At 36.8% G+C, this 12,266-nt stretch overlaps 1 protein-coding gene across 5 annotated transcripts in view; it reads left to right on the top strand.

Moving 5' to 3' along the window:
- SPAG9 (sperm associated antigen 9) overlaps positions 1 to 12,266 on the top strand; it is a 126,574-nt gene that overhangs the window by 40,710 nt on the left and 73,598 nt on the right. For all 5 annotated transcript variants that reach the window (XM_070560716.1, XM_070560715.1, XM_070560714.1 and 2 more), the window contains one exon: positions 9,516 to 9,586. In XM_070560716.1, coding sequence (XP_070416817.1) covers positions 9,516 to 9,586 — 71 coding nt within the window. The remainder of the gene's footprint in view (positions 1 to 9,515; positions 9,587 to 12,266) is intronic.

Below are 12,266 nucleotides of genomic sequence, written 5' to 3'. Positions count from 1 at the left end.
TCAGAAACTAAATACAGAGGCTGGCATATGTGGTCTAGCTATATGTCCAAGAGAAAAAGGAATTCTTTCGTTAATATCTGGCCGGTCTTTGCCTCAGCTTAACAGCCTTGGTAGATGGTACAAGATTTTGCTGAAGTGTTGAGGTATGGGAGTGCATGTTCCTACAGCTTAGCAACCATCTGCCTATTCTTTCTACTGTGAATTATCTGAGGAAGAAAAGATGAGGGAATTTTAATGAAAATAGAGTATTTATGATTTGTGCTCTCATATAATCTGATTTTTAAATAACTTCAGGGTTACTTTGGCTTAATGTCTGTTATCACTTTAAAACTCTTCACTGCATATTCATTCATATATTCAACAAGTATTTACTAGATGTTGAGATTTTCTTTTTGTTCTCCTATGATTTTACTTCCCACCTTTTCCTTTAAAAAATAGGTTACTATTAAATTAAGATGTAATTTTCTGATGCTTGTTTTAAGGATAGATTTTGAATGACCCTCCTACCACCTCTTTAAAAAATATAATTCACTTACCATAAAATCCACCATTTTATTTTATTTTATTATTTATTTTTTTTGAGGAAGATTAGCCCTGAGCTAACTGTTGCCAATCCTCCTCTTTTTGCTGAGGAAGACTGGCCCCGAGCGCACATCTGTGCCCATCTTCCTCTACTTTATACGTGGAATGCCTACCACAGCATGGCTTGCCAAGCAGTGCCATGTCCGCACCTGGGATCTGAACCAGTGAACCCTGGGCAGCCGAATTGGAACGTGCACGCTTAACCGCTGCACCACTGGGCCGGCCCCAAAGCCCACCATTTTAGAGTGTACAATTTAGTGGGTTTTAGTATATTCACAAGGTTGTGCAACTACTATGTCTGTCTAATTCCAGAACATTTTCATCACTCCAAAAAGAAACCCCATACCTGTTAGTACTCAGTCCTCGTTCTCTGCATCCCCTCAGCCCCTGACAACCACTAATCTATTTTCTGTCTCTATAGATCTGCCTATTCTGGACGTTTCGTATAAATGGAATAATACAACATATGATCCTTTGTAACTGGCTTCTTTCACTTAGCATAGGTTCATCCGTGTTGTAGAATGTATCAGTACTTCATTCCTTTTTAGGGCTGAATAATATTCCCTCATATGGATATACTACGTTTTGTGATTCCCCCACCCCCTTGTATTATTTTTACTTTTTGAGATTGGCACTTGAGCTAACATCTGTTGCCAATCTTTTTTTTTTTCTTTTCCTTCTTCTTCTCCCCAAAGTCCCCCCAGTACATAGTTGTTTACTCTGGTTGCAGGTCCTTCTGGCTCTGCTGTGTGGGATGCTGCCTCAGCATGGCCTGATGAGTGGTGCCATGTCTGTGTCCAGGATCCAAACAGGCAAAACTTTGGGCCACCAAAGTGGAGCGTGTGAACTTAACCACTATGCCATGGAGCCGGCCCTCCAACCCCTTTTAAGTAGCTGTATCCTGCTGGTGTCAGAACTTGAAATAACCTAACTTGGCTATCTGGAAGCCTGTATAGTTTTGCAGAGTTGAATAATAGTAAACAACCACTTTGGGAAGATATCCCTTGGGTTTCTCCTTGCCATCCTGACTTGTTTAGTTCTGAATTCATAAGTGGGGAAGTAGATAACTTAATGTTTGAACCATCTTTGTAATGCTTTGATTGTATACTAGTAATAGGTAATGTATTAGCGTTCTTGTTTTGCTTTGTAGAATTAGTTATCAATGATACATCTGGATATAACTATACAAAATAGCAAACCTTCTGTTTAATCTTAAATAGAGAAATAATCATTTAAGGGCCTCAAGTAAGTAGACTGAGGTGAATAGGCTATAATTTATTCTTTTATGGGAGTGGAGAGGAAGATGGAAGTGGATAATACTTAGGCTAGAGGAGCTGATTATCATTCCTATAGATATAAATCTAATTTATGTAGACATTTTAACCAAGAGATAATTTGTCCACTTTTATTTTAAAATTAGAGGTAGATAGAATGTTTTAGGAGCCATGACTGGTGAATTATGGGGTAACACCCAGGGTTGATTATTTAAAATAGCCCCTAAGATCACATGAACAAAAAATATGAAAAGTTTTAAGAAAGTGATTAATATAAAGATGTTGAAACTTCCTTTTTAGAAGGAACTTTGATTTTCTGATTCAGTGGTTAGGTTTTGCTAACAAAATACATGTTTTATGGGGTACAAATCTTTTCTTGCCCAAGGAAAATTTACAATGTGAATGCGGAATTGAATACATTATAAATTTTGGAGAGAGGTTTTTTGCCACCCAGATCTTATGAGTAAATGAAGTATATTATTCTAGGAAAAACCTCTGGACTTGAATGAATAGTAAAAGCCTATAGCTCTGTAATAAAGATAGAAAATATTCCTTAAATACACTTGTTTCAAATTTCATTTTCTGTATTGATGAGATACATTCTCAAGTTAATTAGTGAATTTTATCATCCCCTATTATACAATAAGGTAAGTTTTAAAATTATCGTCTCTAGAGGGGCTGGCCCAGTGGCACAGCAGTTAAGTTCGCATGTTCCGCTTTGGCAGCCCAGGGTTTGCTGGTTCGGATCCCAGGTGTGGACCTATGCACCACTTGACAAGCCATGCAGTGGCAGACGTCCCACATAGAAAGTAGAGGAAGATGGGCACAGATGTTAGCTCAGGGCCAGTCTCCCTCAGCAAAAAGAGGAGGATTGGCAGCAGATGTTAACTCAGGGCTAATCTTCCTCAAAAAAAAAAAATTCTCTAGGGATGTAAAATAGTGAAAATGAATATGAAAAAAGAATAAATAAACTATACATTATTGTGTCTCACTTTTATAAAATAGTATATTGTCCTAGGAGATACCTTATACAAAGTTATATTAGTTGTTTGTTTTGTTAGTTTTCAGATTTTCAGTTTCCCCTTCCTTATTTCTGTCTCTTTCTGCTTTACCAGCCTATTGTAATTATATTTAAAACATTTGGCACTAAAAGGAAATATTTGGAGGCATATAGAATGGAAAATGGTCTAACTCTAGAGACTTTTCTGTTTTGGTTTTAGAGACAAATAGGTGGAAGAAGAGTTTATTTTAGTTTTGTCTTTTTGTTAATTATATCACTTAAGAATGTTTTTCAGTATTGTTAGGGTAGTTGATGTATTTGTGAAATTTGAAAAACCATTATTTATTTTCAAGTAATTGGAGATTTTACTTGGGTCTTAAAAAACGTAGTTATGGATGGGAGATAAAATCAGAATACAGTAATGATGCATCAGGCTAATAAAAATTATAGGCTGTAGTAAATTACAGTTCCATCAGTGTTGTCAATTTGTATTTTGAGATGAATATGTTCTACTTATAGTCTGGATTTTTTGCTGCCTGAAAAAATAAAATTAGTAGCGTTAAGTAGTGTAACAGGTAAAATATATTTATATAACAAACTGAGATAGAGCTTGGTTTAAGCACACTTGTCATTAATTTTGCTTCAAAAACATAGGGAAAAGGTGGAAATCTCTGTCAACATACAAGCCTGTAATATGCAACAATATTAATGAAATATCTTAAAATACCACTGTTTGTGGATGAAGAAAATTAACTTTAGTGCTTAGAAGAGATCATGAGCATTTAAGGCTTGTAATTTTATGACTGTATGTCTTAGGAAAATAACGGATAGGTATAAACTGTGGTACATCCATACCATGTAATATTATTCGTTGCTAAAAAGAAATAAGCGATCAAGACATGGAGGAACCTTAAATGCATAGTACTAAGTGAAAGAAGCCAGTCTGAAAAAGTCTACGTATTGTCTGATTCCAACTATTTGGCATTCTGGAAAAGGTAAAACTATGGAGAGAGTAAAAAGATGAGTGGTTGCCAGGTTAAGGGGGAGGGGGGGGGATGACTAGGTGGAGCACAGAAGATTTTTAAGGCGGTGAAACTACTCTGTATGAAACTATAATGGTGGATGCATGTCATTATACGTTTGTCCGAATCTATAGAATATTCAACACCAAGAGTGAATCCTAATGTAAACTGTAGACTTGGGGTGATAATGGTGTGTCAGTGTGGGTTCGTTGATTATTAACAAATGTGCCACTCTGGTGCAGGATGTAGATAGTGGGGGAGGATGTGGGTGTGTGGGGGCAGGGGATATATGGGAACTCTGTACTTTTAGCTCAGTTTTGCTGTGAACCTAAAACTTCTCTAAAAAATAAAGCCTATTAAAAAAATAATAACAGACAGGGTAAGGGACAAGTCATGTGTAACCATATGTAGTTTGCATGTGCTAAATGCCCTTTCTTGTGTGCTGTATGCTTGCTAAGAAATAATACAGATACAGATCATCCTTATGAGATTAGTAAATATATTTTGAAAGAGGTGGTTAGTGAATGGGTTGATTATCAAATGTTGTTTTTGAGGCAAAAGTAAGAATATGATGCCAAATGGAAATCAATTAAACAGAAAGTCTAATGGGTTGGAAAGCTTAAGGAGTTATAAATAGGGATAAGCCAGAATGCTTAAAGGGAACAAAGTGATTAATAGAACTTCAAGAAATTTTTGCAGATAAAGTTAAGCCAGTTAGAACAATGGTCATGTTCCTTTAGGTAAATATAGGAAATCTCTGGCAGTTAGTGATATATTGAGGCTTTATGTCTCCTTCTCCACAATCTTGCTATTAAGTGATACATTACAACAAAGCTACACAAACCAACAGTGATTAGCAAACTGCCATAGAATCAGTCAGGACCTGTTTCTATAGGTTATAAGCCAGCTCTCTGTCCAAGTCACATGATAAACCCCTTGTATAAAAGCTTGTCTCCAAGGTTAACTTAATGGCATTTAGTTCCTGTATGAGTCTCCTAGGGCTCCCATAACAGAATGCCACAGACTAGGTGGCTTACATAATAGAAATTTATTTTCTCAGTTCTGGAGGCTGGAAGTCCAAGATCAAGATGCTGACAGGTTTGGTTTCTTCTGAGATCTTTCTCCTTGGCCTGTGGGCAGTGGCCTTCTCTCTGGTTCTGACGTGACCTTTTCTCTGTGCATGTGTGGGGAAAAAGAGCCCTGGTGGCCCCACTCCTTTTTTTTTTTTTTTTCCAGCTGAGGAAGATTCTCCCTGAGCTAGCATCTGTGCCAGTCTTCCTCTATTTTGTGTGTGGGTCACTGTGACACAGGGCTGCTGACGAGTGGTATAGGTCCATGCCTGGGGACTGAACCCAGGCTGCCAAAGTGGAGCACATTAACTTAACCACTAGACCACAGGGCTGGCCCCTCTCTTCCTCTTCTTATAAGGACACCAGTCCTGTTGGATTAGAACTCCACTCTTATGACCTCACTTAACCTTAATTACCTCCTTCAAGGCCCTGTCTGCAAATATTGTCACATTGGAGGTTAGGGCTTCATCATATGAATTTGGAGAGGACACAGTTGAGTCCATAACATTTGGGTCAGGAGACAAAAGTTCTCCAGAGGAGCAAAGAGCAGTGGGGCATGACACATCGGATCCTGAAAGATGTTGTAGACCGTTGTAAGTTGTTTTTTTTTTTTTTTTTTTTAATGTGACAGGAAGCCACTGAAGGATTTTGAGCAGTCAGTCACTATCTGACTCTACCCAGGCTACTATTTTAAGAATACAGGGGAACAAAGGCTAGAACAGAGACACTAGTCAGGAGATAGTTGTAGTAATCCAGACAAGAGATGATGTCTTACACCAAGGTGGGAGTGACGGAGTTGGTAAAAGTAGTCAGATTCTAGATTTATTTTGAAGGTAAAATGGACAGAATTTGCTGATAGATTGGATATGCACTGTGAGGGAAAGAGGAGAGTGAAAGGATAGGTGAAAGATTTTTGCCTGAGTAAGAAGATTATGGGAAAGAGCAGATTTTGGGGAGACAGTCAGTTCAGTTTTGGCTTTGTAGGCATCTTAGTGGCATCATATTATACTGGGTTTTGCATTTTTTATTTTCAGATATAGCAGTATGTATTCAGTATCCTTCCATTCACTTCTAGGCACCATCCCATGCTAGTACATATAGATATACTGTATTTCTTTTAACTGTACCTTTATTTGTTGTATTTGAAAAACACATGTGTGCCAGGTACTGTTCTATACCTTTTACGAATAAATATTAACTCACTTAATTCTAATATCAACTCTGATATACTACCATTATTCCTCAATTATAAATAAGGAAACTGAGGCCCAGAGAGGTTAATATACCCTAGATAACATAACTTGCATGTAGCAAAGCCACTGCATTGTAGTCCATTGTATGACTATCATAATTCACTTCACCTAATGACAAATTTAGGGGTGGTTCCAATTTGGGAGTTATTATAAGATATGTTGCATAGAACATCCATTTTCATGTCCTTGGGTATTGGTGTATTTCTGTAGGGTAAATAAACTGAGTAATACTGGGTCAAAGGATCTACACATTGCTTATTTTAATAGATATCACCAACATGACCTTAAAAAGACTGATTCCAATTCATCCTTCTGTGATGCCCATGTTTTTTTCTTTGTTTTTGTAATTCTCCAGTCTGGTAACGTTTTTGCTTCTTACCTTCTAAATTTTAATGGCAGATCAGTATAACTTGTTTGTAATGGTTCTGAACAGTCTGTTTAAATCCCGTGCTAGATGTTGAACTCATAGCAGTTGTTGGAAAACGTAAAGAATAATGAGTATTCAAGTCAAGGCAAGTGCCTACGTGTGTAGGTACACATTGTGTTCGGACTAGGGTGGGATGGGCTGCACACACAGGAAATTCGTCAGGTTGCTAACTCCTGCCCCAAGGTAACCATTATTCTGACTTTTAACACTTTAGTTTTAGATTAGTTCCGTATGTCTTTGAACTTTGTATTCTTTTACTTCTGCTTCTTTCCCTCAATATCTTGTTTGTGAGATTTGTCCATGGTGTTGTGTGTAGCAATAATTTGTTCATTCTCATTGTTATTTAGTATTACAGTACATAAATATTTATCCATCCTGCTGTTGATGGACATTTTGGTTGTTTCCAAATGCTGCTTTGAGCATTGTTTTAAATGCATTTTGGTGGACGCGTATACACACTTCCTAGCAATGAACTTGTTTTGTCATAAGGTTGGCAAATATTCAACTTTATTAAACCTTGCCAGTTTTCAAGTTGCATATACCCGTTTTTATATTCCTACCAGCAGTTTATGAGAGTTCCAGTCGCTCCACATTCCTACCAGCACTTGGTGTGTTGTCTTTTTAATTTTAGCTATTCTCACGGGTATGTTGTGGTATTACATTTTGGTTGTAACATGATGATTAATAAGTTGGGTATATATTTTACTTGGCAGTTTGATACCTTTGATTTGAAGTATCTGTGACTAGATTCCTTCCATAAGAAGAGAGTTTTTTGTTTGAAGTAAAAAGGAGTACTCTGCTTTTTTCCCCCAAGTGAAATTTTAAAGTAGATTCCGATATATAAAACAGATTAAAAGGAGTCTTTCTTGAGAAGCAGTATAGCATGATAGTTAAAACAGATTCTGGACCCAGACTCCTCCATTAGGAATCCTACTTTTGCCATTTACTACCTGTGTGACTTTGGGCAAGTTACTTAACCTTTATTTGCTTCAGTTTCTCATCACTAAAGTGAATGTAATCGTACTGTCATCATAAGGTTAATGCTGACATAAGTTAGTTTATATAAAGTATGCAGGACAGTACATGGTGCATAATAAGCACCATATAATGTTAGCTGTTGTTAGTAGTGATGGTGACGGTGATATAAATTTTATTTTATAAATTCATATCAAGTTAGCTGATGAGAATAATGAGGCTCTACTGTTGAGCACAAATTTGAAATTGAGGGTTATGGGTAGTAGTTGCGATTTTATTTTAGCTTCAGCCTCCAATTTTTTGTTTTGGTTGCACAATGCCAAGAAAATCCTGATTTACACAATTGAGAGCAATTAAAAATAGATAAGGTTCACCCAGTAGTCTCAGGATTGGTTAAGCTTTTAGATCAGTTTCACAGAAAGTAGTATAAAATGTTTATTTTGAAATTGTTACTAAATATCTATAATTTGCTGGAATTTCCTGTTTTTAAATAAAAATCACAGAAGCAGCACTAAAAATTGTTATGGTTTCAATATCTATTGTGTTATCAAAACACATCTGCATTACAAGTTTGCCTGTTGTTACTTTCAGCCCCAGGATAAGATGAGCAGTACATGTGCTCAACCCTTGCCTAGCATGGTAAAGCGTGCTCCATGGGTACTGTAGTGTGTGTTTACAGTGGTACAAAGTTATTGAGCCAACATATAGACTAGATTAGAAACAAAAGTCAGAGCTACAGTTTTCCTAATTAGTGACATATTTTCAAGATATTCAAACAAAGATGGCAAGTAAAGCTATACAAACCAAAGATGAGTTTACTGGCATCACAAGTGATGTATTGTTTGGTGTCTGGTGTGTTAACAGTAGGCATATGAGAACGTGTGTGTGCTGTTATAGTTCATAGCAGTAGTTACTCCTCAGCCATCTGACACAGTCACAGGCTTTCACTTCCAAGCAGCCTTGCACATTTGCAGCTAGCTGACCCTTATATCAAGAGAACATTTCCAGCTAACCTCAGGCTTTCAAATAGACTTAAATGAGTATCTTGACAATCTCCTCCAGCACCAGCTTTCTGTGTCCCCACCACACTGTCTCCCCCTGCTGCTTAGCCAGTGTGGGCTCCTCTAGGCAGGCCAGTCTCCCCTCTACCTCACCACTAGTCTGGTTGTGTGTTCTCTTCTCTCTGCTAATAGTGCCTAGTATACTCACCACCATCTTGAGTACCGTAATTTCTTCATGGTCCTGCTTGAACTCCACCTTCTCTCAGAATCATTCCTCTCTAACATCGTTTTTTCCTATGAAATCCTGTCCTAACATTCTGTATCTCAGCATCTAAAGCCTTTTTTTTTTAATCTCATAAAGTTGTACTCTGTGAGCACTACTACAAATCGGTGCCACTCACAGACTCCATCAGCAGAGGGAGCTAAATAAAAGAAGATGAGTCCCTGAAATTAAGACCTGAAGCAGAAAAAGTACTTAAAAACAGTGACATTTTCACATACTGCTCAGTAATGAAAAAGACCTTGAATAATGTTAGAAATCAATGATTTGGGCCCTAATCCTAGGTTAAAACTTCTATGAAGTAATTTGTAAAGTATTTTTGAAAGAGATCATTCTATATCGTATTAAAAGCCTGTTTAGGGGGATAACCTGATAAACATATGCATATTTTTAGGAGAAGCACTCTGATGTTTAGTTTTTTTCTTTTAATCCAGTTTATTCCCCCCACTGAAAGTTTTATTAATTAAGGATGATGAAATGAAGTCACTAGCTTTGTAAAGAGTTTCATATGGAGCACTGAGTCCTAAAGCTGCTAAGGATTATGGATAATCCAGTCTAAGTTTTAAAGATGGAATTTTCAAGTAAATTTCTTATATTTTGTTTTGATTAAGTATATGTATCTTAATTTCAGTTAGCAGACTCGAAGAGAGAGAAGCAGAACTGAAGAAGGAATATAATGCATTACATCAAAGACACACTGAGGTGGGTTTCTGGGTTCTTACCATGCAAATATTGAAACAAAGACATTAACTTTAGAGATTATGTCTTAATTTTTCTTTGAAAATCAGCTAGTGTAATTCTTGGGGGTTCATATCCAGAAAACATTAAATTTCATGTAGCATTTACCTAGTTACCAAATGTTGACTTTCATTGTTTTTTATCTAAAATTAACTTTTCATGTGTTGAATTAGTAGGCTGTAGAATAATGTAATTATTAAGGCAGTGCCAATAATTCTTTCTTTGGCTAGCTAAGTAAAAACTTCTGTGTGCATAATAAAAAGTATACATGATGCTAATATGACAGAATTGATTTAATTTATGTTGTTACCACTTGGGAAATGATGGATTGGTAAATTATTAGTGAGAGTCTCTGCATTTATAATCCAGTATGAAGGATTTGCATTAAGTTTATAACAAGTAACATAAACACAAATTATAATGTGTTAAATCAAAATGACTCTGAAACAGGTTTTCTGCATGAAATTTCAGTATTTTAAATTAACAGCTTTAGCACATGATGTCCCCAAAGCAAATTAGAAAATGTGCTTGAAGGTTTTCTGTGACTCTCTTCTTTTTATGATTTCTCTGTCGGCCTTTCATATGTTGCCTGTGTTTCTATCTCCTTAATGTGAAAAGTGTTTTTGGGTATCATGGTCAATCTAGGGTTCACATACCTAAATAAATAGAATTTTCATAGACTCATGTACTATTTGTTACATGAAAAAAGTAATTTCTCTCTTTTTCCCTTTCTAGTCCAGTCTCTCCTATGGTACAGATGGTTCCAGTCTTCAGCTTCCATTTTTCTTTCACTAGTTTGTGTGATCTCTTACCCTGCCTCTGGTAGAGACCTCTATTAATTGCTTTTAAGGAAGATAAAACCCCACTGCACTCAGTTTCATTTGGTTTGGAATAATGTGCTTAACAGCATCTTGGGGAGGGGTTGGAATTTCTTCCTGACAAATGATTACTATGTTAGCTTATGTAGCTGTACATGAAACATGAAGTGTCACGGAATTGATATTCAGTGGTAGAGGGAAAAGATTGGCCACAGTGGGCTGGAACCGTAGAGCTCTGGAAAGACACAGGAACTGCTTACGCAGCAGCCTTTTAAGTATGTAAAAAAATACCCACATTTTAATAAGATGGCATTTGGTGGATATTAAGACTGTTAAAAAACAATTGATTTTTAAAGACCTATTGTTGGTTCTTTTTACACAATTTATTTCAGGGCCTGAACAATGCCCTGTATTGGGAGTGCTTATCGGTGCTGATAATTTTAAATATGTTTGGGGGAATATATTTATGTGCCATAAATAATTGATAGTGATGAATAATGAATAATCATTTTGTTTTTCATTGAACTTCTAACCTTTGTGATAATTGAGGATTGTTAAAGTATGTATAAAATATATGCATTCTTGAAAAATCACTGTAGAATGCAAATTCTATTTTTCTCATATAATTATTTAATAAAAGTGAAGATATGTTCCTAAAGAAAAAGCAAACTGATGTGTTAATTTCAAATGAAAAAATATGATTTTTCTATTTATTTCTGTTCCTTCAGAGAAGGACAGTGCAGAAAGAAAAAGCGATCTCATGAAAATCTTAAATACCATGTCAGAGAGTTGGGCCTGTCCAGTAACCAAATCGATTTTGCATGTAGCACCACAGCTCTTTCCATGGGATCCGCTCCCTCAGTCATAAGTGGCTCCTATCCTCTGCCCTGATAAGATCCCTTTATTTTTTGCTCTGCCTCAAGGAAAGCTTATGTAACACAGATATAGCTGTTCTGAAATGTGGGTCTCTTCTACTCTAACCCACATTTTTCTGTGTTTATACATCTGTACTGGAAATGCCATTCAGTTAGCAATTATAAATAGATATCCAATGCTAAAGAACCAGGTGTCCTTTAAAGGTGAATTCTGGAAACCTTCAGGGAAAGGAAGTCTGAAGGATTTAACCTTAGTCTTTTCACTATTACTTCCAACTAAGGTAACCGTTTTTACAGGCATACAAAAAAGTTATTTAAATAGCACTGTTGGGGCCGGCCTCGTGGCGCAGCGGTTAAGTTTGCATGTTCTGCTTCTCGGCGGCCCGGGGTTCGCTGGTTCAGATCCCAGGTGCGAACATGGCACTGCTTGGCAAAAGCCATGCTGTGGTCAGTGTCCCAGGTGTAAAGTAGAGGAAGATGGGCATGGATGTTAGCTCGGGACCAGTCTTCCTCAGCAAAAACAGGAGGATTGGCAGTAGTTAGCTCAGGGCTAATCTTCCTCAAAAAAAAAAAAGCACTGTTATTAAACACATTGCTTGCTGCTTAAGGGAAATCTGCTATGGCTCTTTTTGTAATGTGAATAACTGTTTTCTAATCAAATCTAAAATTTTGTCCATGTTACTGAATTTGCTTAAAAGAAGACATGCCTTGAAGAGGGCAGTGGAGGAAATAAAAACATCAAGTTAATTGTAAGGCACTTGGGCCAGATGGGTACATACTCTTATATTAATCACCAAAAACTTGACCCCTGGGTGTTACATCAGGGAGTGTTTAAATGTATTCTCACTTCATCCTCTGACCAAACTCTTATCATCCATCCCCATTTTACAGATTGAAATTATGAATTGACTTGTCCTAAATTCCATGCTAGTGTGTGACTAAATTTGAACC

The sequence above is a fragment of the Equus przewalskii genome, chromosome 10 (assembly GCF_037783145.1).
Source record: "Equus przewalskii isolate Varuska chromosome 10, EquPr2, whole genome shotgun sequence".
Lineage (NCBI taxonomy): Eukaryota > Metazoa > Chordata > Mammalia > Perissodactyla > Equidae > Equus > Equus przewalskii.
The sequence above is the reverse complement of the archived record's forward strand: the minus strand, read 5'-3'. Positions and strand labels throughout refer to the sequence as shown.